The sequence below is a fragment of the Pipistrellus hanaki genome (genome assembly GCF_964339955.1).
Source record: "Pipistrellus hanaki genome assembly, chromosome: 2".
Lineage (NCBI taxonomy): Eukaryota > Metazoa > Chordata > Mammalia > Chiroptera > Vespertilionidae > Pipistrellus > Pipistrellus hanaki.
This window is the reverse complement of record NC_140504.1, coordinates 53923672-53937942: the sequence shown is the minus strand read 5'-3', so window position 1 is coordinate 53937942 and position 14271 is coordinate 53923672. Positions and strand designations below refer to the sequence as shown.

The window sequence follows — 14271 nt, the reverse complement described above, 5'->3', positions numbered from 1 at the left end:
AGTGAGGTGTATGACCAGATGTTACCCATTTAAAATATCATTTTTCAATTACAGTTTACATTTAACATTATTTTGTATTAGTTTCAGGTGTACAGAATAGTGGTTAGGCAATCATATACTTTACAAACTGGTTCCCCCATCTATATTTCACATACCCCCCTGATACTATACATAGTTATTACAGTACTAGTGGCCCAGCACACAAAATTCATGCACATTAAAAGGGAATTAATTAGAGGAAATATTTTAATATTGCTACTTGCCCTTTCTCTATAATAGAAGTGTCAGAGATGATAGAAAATTAGTAAAATGTATATGAAAATCTCCCTCCTGTCAGAGTCTGGGGTGCGCTGCAGGACCTAAGTCAAGTCTCCGCCCACCCGTGTGTGCCTCAAAATTGCACAAGACCCAGACCCAGACTGCTCCACCTACATCAAGCCCCACAGGGTGGAGGCGGGTAGGGAGGGGGCACAGCCTCAGGTCCCTCCTCAAACCCTGCTGGGCAGGGGAGGTGGGGCACAGCCTCAGGTCCCCCATCAAGTCCCGCTGAGCAAAGGGTGCAGCCTCAGGTCCCCCATCAAGTCCCGCTGGGCAAAGGGTGCAGCCTCAGGTCCCCCGGCCTAGCCTCATGTCCCCTGGCCTCAGCATGACCATTTGCATATTAGCTTTTTATTGTATAGGATTATTGGTTACATTCCCTATGCTGTACTTTACATCCCCATAACTATTCTATAACTACTTTTTAATCTCTTCATCTTTTTTATCCAGCCCCCAACCCTCCTCCCCTCTGGCAACCAATCATCGGACTGATTTCTGTGTCTGAGTCTTGTTTCAACCTTGTTTGTTTATTCTTTTGCCCATTTTTAAATTGATTTGTCTGTTTCCTTAACTTTGAGTTTTCAGAATTCTTTGTACATTTTGGATACCAGTCCTTTATCATATATATGTTTTACAAATATTTTCTCCCAGTCTGTGACTTGTCTTTTCATTTTCCTAGCAGTTAGGATATCTATGTTTTGAGGAAAAAGGGTTCTAAAAAATGGAATGTTACCATAGTAGCAAAAGGAAAATTTCACAGTAATGCTCTGTGTTCTCCCTCAGGCTGTGTCAGGAAGCCCTGCCTGTGGACCCAGCAAAGTTCCATTGGAAGGGGAGAGTGGGTCCCGGAGGCTGCCTCACTAGGGTTGGGAATAAGAACAGGACTCCACCCGGGGCTGCATCACCTCTAAATCAAGAACAATTTGGGAACTGTGTTTACAGTCCAATCCTGCCCTCCCGCTCCCCGCATGGATTCCACTATGCATCGGGTATGAATTGCTGTCCATGAATCCAAGTATGCAAGAGATTATCCCTCTTTTGTCTCCTTTAATTCAACCGAATACCACTTCTGAGCCCTTATTTTACCAATTGGACAGGAGACTCTATCTTGATCATACCGGGATCCCCTATCCCTCTTTCAGCCCAGTCAGAATTCAGGAAGCTTACCCAGTGTGCCTGGGAAATGGTGGAAGGACCTCAAGTCCTCAGTCTGTCTTGGTTGTCATTGGTAACATCATTACCTAGTCCATAGTGGTCTGTGAAGTCTGGCAGCTGTCTGCCTCCATGCCACAGTGGGAGACGACATTATCTGCTAGGCTGGGCCCCCTGAGCCAAGGGCACCTCCTCTGTGTGAATGAGCCATCACCCCTGATGTTGTTATCCCCTTGGGAGCACTGAGACAAGATGCCTGGTCCCACTGTTTGCAGTATCCTCACATCTGTGCCCTTCCCTCCCTTCCTCTTGCATATCAAAAGCACTGTGTTTCTTTCTTTCACCTTCTAGGGTACCTGTATTGTGTCTTCCATGGGTGTTCCCAAGAGTTCAGAAGTACCTTTGATATAGGTTTCTTCTACTTTCTCCCCCACCAAAACCCCTGTGTCAAGAAAACTCAGAAAACAAACACTAATTAATAGTGTTTCAGTCAATAATGTTGCTGCAATTATTTGTGGAGACTATTTTATCCTATACTGGCACCCCCATCACCTGGCATAGTTTTAGATGGCCTCTTGACCACAGGAAGCCAATTATAGAGAGCAACAAACACATGGCTGGAATGGAAACTTTCAGGTAAGTGTTTAGATGTTTCCAAAGCTTCCAGCTTTGCCTCACAGAGTGGATCCTAACCAGGTGGCCCCAGGGACCTCTCTTGTGGGCAGTGTTGACCTGACACACCAGGAAAGTGTCTGTTTCTCCTGCCCCGCTGCTATCTGTAGCCACTCCCTTCCTGATGCTTAGCTTTGGCTTCCTCAGACCTGAGCATCCGGGAGTGAGGCACTGGAGGAAGCAGCCCTACACAAAAAGCAGCTTTCTGAGGTTACCAGCAACTTCCTTCTCCCTAAACACAAAGAATTAATCTTTATTCTACCGTTCCTCCTCTCAGCACTTGATATTGCTGACCACTGTTTGGCCACTATCACAGTCGAAACTTCTCTGTGTTTGGCTCTTATAACTCTTGGGTAAGGCCTCCTTCTCAGATTTTGGAGTGGCACAAAACTCAGAGAAATGGCAAATACAGTGGATGACATGTGGGAGATTCAGAGTTATTTTCATTGGCCCCGAACCCTGACACACAAACAAAATGAGGCCAAAGGGATAGTGATCTGATTTGACATTAAAAAATAAAAATAAAATAAAAAATCATGGCCAGGTCTGTCCGGTTTGGCTCAGTGGATAGAGCTCGGCCTGAGGGCTCAGGGTCCCAGGTTCGATTCCAGTCAAGGGCATGTACCTTGGTTGCATGCACATACCCAATAGGGAGGGTGTGGGAGGCAGCTGATCTATGTTTCTCTCTCATCAGTGTTTCTAACTCTCTATCCCTCTCTCTTTCTCTCTGTAAAAAAATCAATAAAATATATATATTTAAAAAAATTATGGCCAGCCACTTTCCCAATGCAAGTGTTTACAGGTAAATTTGATTTTTGACCCATGAATGAAAGTAATCTTGTCATTGCCCATTCCATCCTGTGAGCCCTCTGCAAAGAGGTATGTTGACAAATTCAGGAGCCCTGGGTGCCAGAGGGAGAGCTGTCAAGTTAATTAGGTCTAGTGACCACATCAAATGAGGAACAGTTGAGGACACTAATAATATCTAGTTGAGAGAAGAGAGTATTAAGGAAACTTATAAAATCTGCTTTCCAGTATTTGGAGTGTTTTATATAAAGGGAGAAATTTATATATATATATATATATATATATATAAAATTGATTTTTCACAGAGAGGAAGAGAAAGGGATAGAGAGCTAGAAACATGGATGAGAGAATCATCGATCAGCTGCCTCTTGCACACCCCCCACCGGTGATGTGCCAGCAACCAAGGCACATGCCCTCGACCAGAATCAAACCCAGGACTCTTCAGTCCGCAGGCCGACGCTCTATCCACTGAGCCAAACTGGTCCCAGCAATATACATATTCTTATAATTCCAGAAAACATGACAGGGACAACTGGATGGTACTTACCGGGTTGAGGAGTGGGGGCTGGAAGATTGGGGGTTATTGGAAGTTAGACTTTTCTTTCATAACTGTTTTACCAGGTAGTGAGTTTTTCCAACATAAGTGAGAAAACAAAGCCTACCCATCTATCAGAGATGACATGAGGGGGTCCTTGCTTTAGTGAGAGACTGGAATGATTTCTGAGATTCCTTAAATACCTTGCAACTCTGTCTTCAAATAAGAGAATCCCATGACACCATCTCCTTCTTTATTTCTGCTGCCTGGCTCACAATATTGAGGGAGAGCTGCTCTAAGAAGAAAAGAAATAAATAGATGAAGGAAGGATCATGGAAAAAAACAATAAAACAGCTTTTTTTTTTTTTTTTTTTTTTTTTTAAAGAACTTACTATATGCCAGGATCTGTGCTAAGTACCATATGTGTGCCATCCTCTCTAATCTTCACCACAAACTCGTGAGATAGTATTACTTCTGTGAGAAAACTAAAGCTCAGAGGAACTAAGTAACTTCCCCCAGAACATATAGGCATTAACTAGTGGAGCTAGGGTTTGAACACAGATCTCTGTGATTCTAAAGCCCAAGGTGAAGTGTTATTTTTACCCATCCTTTATTTATGGCAAATGGTATTGCTTTGAAAAAAAAAGTTTTAGTATTCACATAAAGATACTGTTTAAAATAAATTTACTTAGAGTTAAGAGAAAAATATTGTATAACAAATGACACAGATTTTACATGGCTATAAAGTGGTACTAGTAGCTAAAAGGAGTGTAGTTTGGGAAATACCATTCCAAATATTTTGATACCAAAATTAGCCTATTTTGTGTTTTGACTGCTGAATACCAGGAAAAGAAGAAAAGTGAAAAACTAAGTAGAATGTGAATTAATTATCCTGTGCTCAGATGGGGTGGGTTATTTAGTGTGTTACAATAAAGAAACCAAATGGACCCTTGCAGATAAAAAAAAAAAATGATATGATTGTAAAATCCAGAGGAAAACCCCAGGTGGGGCTATTAGAATAAAGGATGAAGTTTCCAAGGTATGCACATAGACTGGCTGAGAGGAAGTGATGACCTGTGAGTCAGGGGCCAGGACCCACACAGGAATCCTTTGGGTTGGAGAGGCCCTGTGTGGAAGGTGAAGGGATTTACAGACCTGTTTGGGGAAGAATGATCATCACCTTTCCAGTGATAGAGGGAAGATCTTTGTGGAAAGTTCAAAGTTAAAATTGGAAAGTCCACAAAGAAGGTAGGAAAGTAATCATGAAGACTAAACAACCTGCATGGCATGCTCTGTGCCAGGTGACTTACGTGCAAATCTCATTTGTTTTGCACAACAATGCAGCAAGGAAGCTGATGCATTTCACAGGTGGGAGGACTGAGATCTGGAAATGCTCAGTCATTTGCCCAGAATGCCGTGGTCTGGCCAGGATGTGACTGTGGACCACCAGTTCCAAGCCTGCACCGCCTCCCCTGCACCACACATCCTTGCTTGAGTGAGCGTCCTCAACCCAGACAGCAACAGCTTTCACTTTGTCTCTTAATTTCTCCAGCCATGCAGGACGTGGCCAGCCTCCAAGAGAGTGGGGAGACGTGCTGGGAGAGGGCTGCCTCTCTCCTGAGCTCAAATGCTGCAGACTCGAAGGCACATAAATGTCTCCCACCTTGAGCAGGAAACTTTGCAGGGGCCTGATGAGGTCAGAAAAAGAAGCCATGAATGTGTGAGCAGGATTGAATTTGTAAAGCCTGTCCCTGCTGAAGTACTAGGCTTGGGAAAATCCACTGGGCATTCACATCCATTTCACACTTCCCCTTGACTTGTTCCCAGTCCATAAGCGTACCGCTCATTTCTAGGAATAGTGGACCAAGGCAACAGAAACCTTCTACATTAGGACATCTAGGATTAGATTAGGATAATATGAAAGTAGGGGCTGTGTGTATTATTGGCTTCTAGCAGGATCCATGGAGAGGTAGGTCCTCCATGAGTGATTTGGGGAGAGGGAGGCAGGTGGAACACCTGGTCTCCTTGCTCTCTCTGGTCTTGAAGTCCTTCCACGCCAGACACGGTGCGTGGTAACACATGGCTGCCCCGTAAGACATACGTTGAACTGAACCGAATCTTTACCTTGTTGGTAAAGGCTGCACGCCTCGATCTGTTACTCTTTTAGGGAATGTGCCTTTCTCATGTTTGTGGCCGGGGCTGTCTTTGGGGGTTTTCCTCAGGGCTTTACACTCACTCTCTGAGAGTCATTCGTAGTCATCACAATCAGTGGAAATGCCCACCTGTCAATCTTAACGGGAGTCAGAGCCCAGCCCTTTTGGGTGTTATTTCTCTCTAGTCAGTTCCCCTTTTTGCATTTGAGTTCTGGCCTCGGTCCTCATATTTCTCTCTCCACGGAGTGTTGGGAAAAAAATGGGTGACTTACTGTGGCTCGTCTTCATTTATTCTTGATGCCTTGCTGCGGTGTTCCTCGGGAATGCCACTGGGCTTACACAGCTGGTCTCCGGGGGCTACGGTGGATGGGCGTTTGTGCCAGGTATGTTTTAATGAATCTCCTGTGCCTGGGGAGCACGGTGTGGGGAGAAGGTGCATCTGGGGCAGATGTTCAGTGGTCGGGCTGGTGGTTAGCAAGAGAGAGGGTCAGAAGGGGTGCAGAGTACATGCTTAAAACCATTGGCTATGAGGCTTGATTCTCAGTCTGCCTATCTACAAGGCAGGGCATTACAAAACTGTGGTTCGGCCAGATTCCTTTGTTTGCTTTGATGAGCTTAGCGACCGAACAGGCAGGAAATAGAAGGGGCCACTTAAGCTACGGATACCCTCCCTCGGCCCCAGAGTGCTGGGGCTCCAAGCAGCTCTGCTTTAGGAGAAACTATCCAAGGATATTGGTCTGAGCCCTTTGCACCGGTGGGAAGCCAGTGGTGGTAGTGGTGATGGTGAGAACTCAGTAAAACCCACAGCCTCCGCGGTGGCATCTGCTTTCTTTTTTAGTCCAGAAACCTTTCCCCATTTCTTCTTCCCATCCCAGTGCCCCAACCCAATACTGGCCCCTCCTGGCATCAGAGCCCCCAATAGCTCATTTGGAAAGAAATAGGAAATAGTCTGGGCAAAAAAAAAGAGCCGAGGCAGTGGTTTACTGTGTTCTGTATACCATGAACACATTTGCATTTGCAAATAGGCTTAAAATAATGCCTCCATTAATAGTTATTTAGGGTTCTGGAGAGACAGGTGAAAGTAATTTGGGGCCGAGGGAACTTCCCACTCCTCTCACGTTTTTATAACTAAGGAGATGACCTGCTTCTTTGACCTGTAACCTCAGTCTTGGGACTAAGGCTCGGAACTAAAATGAGTCTGTTTAATTATGTGCACAAGTTCACAGTTATATAAGATGTCTTCTGCAGACACCATTAATGCTATTTACACGAGCTGTCCTGTATATCACGGGAGCTTTTTAAATTTTTTAATTCTCTCTTCATTTGTGTCTGTAAATATGTATACTGAGTGCTTACTATGTCCCAGGTGCATAAAAGACATAGTCCGTATATCCTTGAAGCTTCTAGCCTAAAAAATAAATGCATAGCAACTGCGCTTTGAAGAGAAGGAAATAAGTCTTTGTGGTTGTGCTCATGGTTTAATAACTATGTCTTTGAGTTTGATATTTGGTTACTCTGATATCCCTGGAGGTCAGATGTCCCTTCTTGGTGGAGTGGGAGTGGGAAAGGGAAGGAGAGGTGGAGAACATGAAAGGTGAAAAGGTGAGCCAAGCCAGGTTCTTTAGGAGAAAATCAAATACCAGAGAGACATGGGAGTGAATTTAGTGGTCTTTGGGCCAGGAGATCAAAGCTATGAAGAGACAGAACTAGAACCAATGGTGTCTGAAACTAGCAAAAAGGTGAGGGAAAGAGTGGGGAGTGTGGTGGGTGGTTATCCAGAGTCAAGGCAAGGGTTGACAATTAGCCTTTTATGGTCAGACAAATAAAAGTCTTGGGGAGTTAGGAAGGGAGAATGTCCATAGGCTGAGCACACAACCTTTATCGAACCCTTTTCTTCCTCTTTATTCTTATATACAGACTTATTTTTTAACTGTACCTGGGCATATACTCAGGCTGAGGTTTGGGAAATAGCTGAGATTTTTGAATTGTTAAGAAGAAAAGTGTCTTCCGTGCTTTTCATCTCCCATCAAGATGAGAAAGGCCCCATTTTCTTCTCTCTCTTTTTGTGAGTCTGATTACTCTCTGAGTTCCATTTCCTACTTACAATAGATAAAGTAACTTGAACTTAACTTTGAATAGCTAAAAAACAAAAATGCCAGCTAGCACTCGCATTTTAACAGGGGTTTTCAAAAATGCCTTAACCCATAGAATGAGTAATTTGGGAATTCCAATCACCAGAATAGGGCTGGTAACTTGAAATGGAGAGAGGAGGACACCTCTCAGATTGTGCCTTTGAAATCTCTCTTTGGCCAGGATTCTGGTCCTGAGAGAACAGGAAGGGGCTTTCTTCAGGGGCCAAAGTTTGCATGGCTGCCTTTTAGTGAGTTCTGTCAGTGGCTTTTGTTCTTGGCATGTAGAGCCCTTGACTAGATGTGCATGGACTCAGAGCACCTATAAAACTTTGCATGATGCTTACCTATAGGCACTTTTTGGCAAAATGAAAGAAGTGGTTTTCAAAGCCATTGCCAATTTGAAAAGACATGCTACTCCTTGACCCAGAAAGGTCTGATTCTAGATATGCCTAGGAGAGCGGGGCATCTGTCTTGCATACAGACTTGCTACTGGGAGATGGGAAAAGATGAATGCTATTTCCATGCTGTGCTCCTTCTTCTGATTGTGTGAGGAAAATGGACTCTTAATTTTAACCCTTTAGTTCTTACAATATTGGGGAGTGAATAAAAGCTTCCTCTGCTCCTTAGGTTTCTGCATGGACATGTCTTCTTTGTACCAAATACCTCTTTGTGCCTATACCCTCATGTCCATGTGGAAATACCATCTTCCCAAATGGGTGAGGGAAAAGACAGCTAATGAAAGGAAGACAGTGTTAAGTAGAAAACTTCTCTGAAAATGGGGGCTCAAGAGGACTTTCTCCAAGAAGAGATCAGAAACCAAGTCAGACATCTGATCCAGCCTGAGCTAGAAGGAGACGTGGCTGGTGGAGGAGCACAAGGAAAGCAGAGCTTGGGATCGGTGACATGGATTTATAGCCAGTCATCTCCCATATCTACCAGACACCGGGAAGTGTTCATGTTTTCATTAAGGTATCACCAATGCTCCTCTCTTTTGTGTATGTCTACTGTCTGAGGCTGGTTCAGCCTCTCCATGTCAAGTCCATGAGCCGTTAACACTGGCATTCTCGAGCACTCTGCTGTCAGTCCTCACTTCTTTTCTCAGGCTTCTGATAGGCTTCTGATAGTTTTCTTTAAACTTTCATTATATAATTGTTCTGTTCCCAAACTCCTAATTCTATATAAAATCAAATAAAAACTGATTTTCTCATTGTCTAGGTCCCATTATGCTATCCTACCCTATTTATAGAAGCTAATGTCCCACTATTGTCCAAAGGCAACCTCTCTTCCAGTCCAGTCAGCTTTTCTTAGTATCCTACAAAAGGCCATGACCATGCCTCCATTTCCATGTGTCCTTATAGATTACAGATCCTATTTATCTGTGATTTAGAAAGTTGCCAAAGACTATTTTACTAATAAGAAACATTAAACATAGAGTGATGCCTCTGTTCTTATACATGTGTGTATCAAGAGTATGGCCAAAACATTTATCCAGTGGAATTCAATCTAACATTTAAAAGTGATTCATCAGGAGGCAGTAGTTCTTGGAGACAAAGCAATTGGATGCCTGGGATGCAGGGTTGTACCTCTTTAAGAATTTGCTTGAAGGGCTGTCATAGAGAATTGTTGTAAGCTTAAAAGCGTTTTAAGGACAGAAGCAGACGGTCACTACATTGAGTTCTAAGAAATCGACAAATGCTAATATGAAAACAGCAATTCTCTATAATATTCTGTTAAGCCATGTAAGCAATTCTCCAGAGTGAGAGTATCAGAATGAATGGACTCAGCTGTAACTAATTCTGGGTAAAAGCCTCCTCTGCTCTAACAGAAATTGACTCTCCTGCAATTGTCATTATGCCGACCTCACCATGTTCTGTCACCAGGTTACAAATCTGAGACCAAGTCTGACTTACTTTTACAACTTCATCCCATCCTCTGGGCTATAGGGTTGCTTGCAATTCGTCATCTCTTCTGAAGTCCTGGGCCACGTGTAGTCAGCTCAGCAGATCCTCCATAGACAGGTGGATCCTGTAAATGCACCTTATTGTATACTATGCTAAAAATTAGAGAAATGGACTCTGGGGCGGGGGAAGTGGGCAGAGAAAGGTGGTGTGTCCAGGTTTTCTCCTTTATTTTTGCTTCTTTCTTGGAATGTAAAAAGAACCTTAAAGGAAACTTAAAAGTTATAGAATTCAACCACCCACCCAACTCAATAATTCCTCCTAACATGTCTCCAAACATTGTTACTCCACTTTTGCTGGCGATGAGGAACTCATTATCTCGCAAGAACATCCAGTCTTTGATCATAGCACTCTATTCAAAGTTCTCCATTAGCTGAAACTGAAATTTGGATCCCCGTGGCTTCCAGTTATTGGAACTACTTGCCCTCCAGCAACAATGTATGTGTCCCACGGAGGGCCTTTAAATATTTGCAGACAGCTGTCATGTGCTCGCAGGTTTCTCTTCAAGTTTATTGCCCCCGGTTCTTTTGACTGTTCCTCATTTGACACACTTTCATTATTCTCTAGAGAATTTGCTGCTGCTTCTCTTAAAAAACTCTGATTTGTCATTGTTATTCATGTATAACCAACCTCACTGAACGTGATACCACAAGTAATGTGGTCTGATAAGCACAGAGTATAGCAACCACATTCTCCACTAAGATTAGAATTAATTTTTTATTAGCCATGCCACACTAACATTTATGTGATTTTTACATTGACTATGGATAAGCTATTCTAGTTCACAGTGATTATTTTAAAACTTAAGTTCTTTATGCTTTTATGGATCATGAGATTCATCATATTAGCATCAGACTCTCTTTTCAGGATTCATGATTATTAATTCAGCTGACCAACTGACCAGTAGCTGTCTGGCTCATTTTTGGGCCATCTGCACATTTGAAAGCAGAAGCATGTTTTCTGTGTCTTCATTCATAGTTTTACTAAATATGTGAAAGTGAAAAAGTAAAAAACTGAGCCTTGAACATCTACTCTGATATCAGCCTAAACAAGAATGATTCCTGGCACTTGGTTGTTGAATAAATAAATGAATGAATCAATGAACTAACTGATATCTTGTCTTATCCCCCATATTTAATCTACCACCATATCTTGTTGATTATAATCCTACATACGGCTTCTCTCAACTTCTGCCCCTTCCAGCCTGGCCAAACAGCCATCTTCTTATACTTGAATGTCTGACACCTGATTGGGTCTTCTGGCATTTGTTCTGGCTTTCCTACTGTCCATTTGCTACACAGCAGCCAGAGTCATCTTTTCAAAATGCAAACTTGATTATGTAACCTCTCTGCCTTAATTTCTTCAATGTTTCACATTGCTCTCAGAATAAAGACCAAAATCCTTATCTGTCCCATAAGGTAAGCATGTTCTGGCTTCTACTGACCTCTCCAGCCTTGTCTCCCATCTCTTCATTCACTTTAGCACATCTCTCTTTTGCCTCAGTGCCTTTGCACATGCTGTTTCCTTTGCCTAGAATTCTCCCAAGCCATTCCCCAACCTTGGACCTACTTAGCACCTATTCAGTCTCTTCTGACTATCTATAGGTGCATCACGAACTGCCCCCAAATTTATCAGCTTGACACAATAAATATCCCCCCCCCCCATATCTCTCTCTCTCTCTCTCTCTCTCTCTCTCTCTCTCTCTCTCTCTCTCTGTTGTGAGTCAGAAATTTGGGCAGGCTTCTAAGTGATTGTTTTGGTTCTCATGGCATCAACTGAGGTCACTTGATATTAAGCTAATGAATGAATGGACTCTTCTAGAGTTTCACTGTCCACCTTGGCAGTCACTAGCCACATGTGCCTACTGATCACTTGAAATGTAGCTTATCTTAATTGAGATGTGCTGTGAGTATAAAATAACCACAGATTTAGAAGATTTGATACAGAAAAATATTATAAAATTTCCATTAATAATTCCTATACTGATTCCATGTTGAGATTATACTTGACAGATATTGGATTGAATAAAATATATTATTAAAATTAATTACACCTATTTTCATTTTTTTAATGTGGCTACTAGAACTGTTCAAATTATGTGGCTTGGCTTACATTTCTATTGGATAATGCTGATCTGGAGCAAGGTATCTATACTAATAAAAGAGTAATATGCTAATTAGACTGGACATCTTCTTGACAACTTCCAGATATCATTCCAGACAAAACCATGGTGGCAGGGGTCGAGGCAGAGGTAGTTAGGGGTGATCAGGCTGGCAGGATATGGCAGTTAGGGGGTGATTAGGCCGGCAGGGGAGCAGTTAGAGGGTGATCAGGCCGGCAGGCAGAAGTGGTTAAGGGCAATCAGGCTGGCAGGGGAGTAGTTAAGGGCATCGGGCTGGCAGACAGAGGTGGTTAGGGTCAATCAGGCAGGCAGGCAGGCAGGCAGGCAGGCAAGCAGTTAAAAGCCAGTGGTCTCAGATTGCAAGAGGGATGTCTGACTGCCGGTTTAGGCCTGCAGGGATTGGGCCTAAACCGGCAGCCAGAAATCCCCCCAGGGGTCTTGGGTTGGAGAGGGTGCAGGCTGGGCTGAGGGACCCACTTCCCATGCAAGAATTTTGTGTACTGGGCCTCTAGTTTTTTTCTACAAAAGGACAGAAAGAGGGTATTTTCAGTTTTGTGGTCACATAGTAGTCTCTATCTCAGCTACTCAGCTCTACCATTGAGTGCAAAAGCAGCCAGAGATGATAACTAAATAAATGAGTATGGCTGTGTTCCATGAAAACTTTGTAAATATAGTTGATTGCTAGATTCTGTTTAATGACCTCTGATCTAGGGAATTCAAGCTACATGCCTGGTGGCTTGGCAGAGATGGAAAGCTGGGCTCAGCTGAGTCTACTGAACCAAACACCTGCACACAGCCTCTCCAGCACAGAGGTCTCAGGGTAGTAGAACATCATAGATGGCAGCTCCAAACTCCAGAAAGTGTACTCCAAGAAAGACAAAAGCTGTGAAGCTTCTTTTTATCTAGCCTCAGAAGTCTCAAACCTCCCTTCTGCACATTCTATTGGTCAAACAAGTCTGAGAAGCCAGCCCAGATTCAAGGAAAGATTAGATTCCACCTCTTCATGGGAGGGGTAGCAAAGAATATATCCACGTTTAATCTACCACATTGTCCTTCATGTTTAGACTATTCATGGTATAGACTCTCCTTTATAGCACTTGTCATTATTGTAATTATATATTTATTAGTGTGATTATTTGATCACTATCTTGCTCTTCTACTTAACTGTAAGCAACCCCATGAAGGAAAGCTGTTGCTGGTTTTGTTTATTGTTATATTCCCAGCATGTAGCACCATGCCTGGCTCAATAAAAATTTGTTGAACGCCAAAACCAGTTTGGCTCAGTGGATAGAGAGTCAGCCTGTGGACTGAAAGGTCCCAGGTTTGATTCCGGTGAAGGGCATGTACCTTGGTTGCGGGCACATCGCCAGTGGGGAGGGTGGGGGAGGTGCAAGAGGCAGGTAATTGATGATTCTCTCTCATTGATGTTTCTAACTCTCTATCCCTCTCTCTTCCTCTTTGTAAAAAATCAATAAAATATATATTTTTAAAAAAATTTGTTGAACAAATGAACAATATTAGGGCTCAGCTTTTCACCCAAGTAAGCGTACTTAATATCAATCCCACATTTCCCCATACTGCTCTTAAGCATATCATGTGACATCTTGTCAAAAGCCTTGTGAAAATTCAAATACATTTAATTCCCAGAACTCTTCCTAATTTGAAGTTAAGGTAGTTCATTGAAAAGGGAAGTAAGCCTAGCTTATTCCTCCTGGTACCTTCAAGGTAAGACTAGCTGCTCTAAAGGTTCTGGTGCTCTGAGATGTAATCCATGTGGCATGTCACACAGGCAAGCCAGGACCTTGGGCAGCTTGTGCTCCTCCTGCATGTCACTCTCCTCTCACCTGGCTGACGGTGCCCAGCCATCGAGGTTGCCTTGTCTGGTCACAGTATGAACTGGTGAAGGCAAAGGACCAGGCCCTGAGCGTGGGCTGAGGCCACCCTGGTACTCCCTCCCTAAAGGCTGTGGTGTCCTGCTTTTTTGCTTGGAACAAGGACTCTTGTATTTGCTAGAAAGAGTTAGGTATTGCCACCTTCCACACTAGTCCTGGAGCTCAAATTGTAGTTATTTGTGGACCCTATATTTCTTTTTAGGGCTGTGTGAGGGACCAAGGCCTACACATCTTTATATTCCCCCAAAACCTCTAAAGCAAGCCTGACACTAAGTTCAGTAAATGTCTGCATGAGAGCTGGTCTCAGTGAACAACCTTCCTAAGACAACAATAAGCTTAGAATTTTTTTCTAGTACCCTGATCACCACTAATATGTATTCTAGACAAAGTTGTGAAATAAGGAACATTTTATCTGCTGCCCCCCAACTTCTGCCTTGGAATCCTTGTCTCACTTTCCGTGTCGTCATTTCTGTACTTCCCTGTTCCACCCCGTTGCTGGCCACCAGCAGTCCACATCCCTTCATACTACC

General features: G+C 43.2%; 1 protein-coding gene across 8 annotated transcripts in view; it reads left to right on the top strand.

The window, feature by feature from the left end:
- Window positions 1-14271, top strand: part of CD86 (CD86 molecule) — a 75901-nt gene that overhangs the window by 19160 nt on the left and 42470 nt on the right. For 4 of the 8 annotated variants that reach the window (XM_084871702.1, XM_084871704.1, XM_084871701.1 and 1 more), the window contains exon 1: window positions 5868-6020. The exons of 3 other annotated variants lie outside the window; for them this stretch is intronic. In XM_084871702.1, the coding sequence (XP_084727828.1) occupies window positions 5935-6020 (86 nt within the window). In that variant the 5' untranslated portion in view covers window positions 5868-5934. Of the gene's footprint in view, window positions 1-5867; window positions 6021-14271 lie in introns of those variants that run through there. One more of the 8 variants, XM_084871707.1, reaches the window with a different exon arrangement.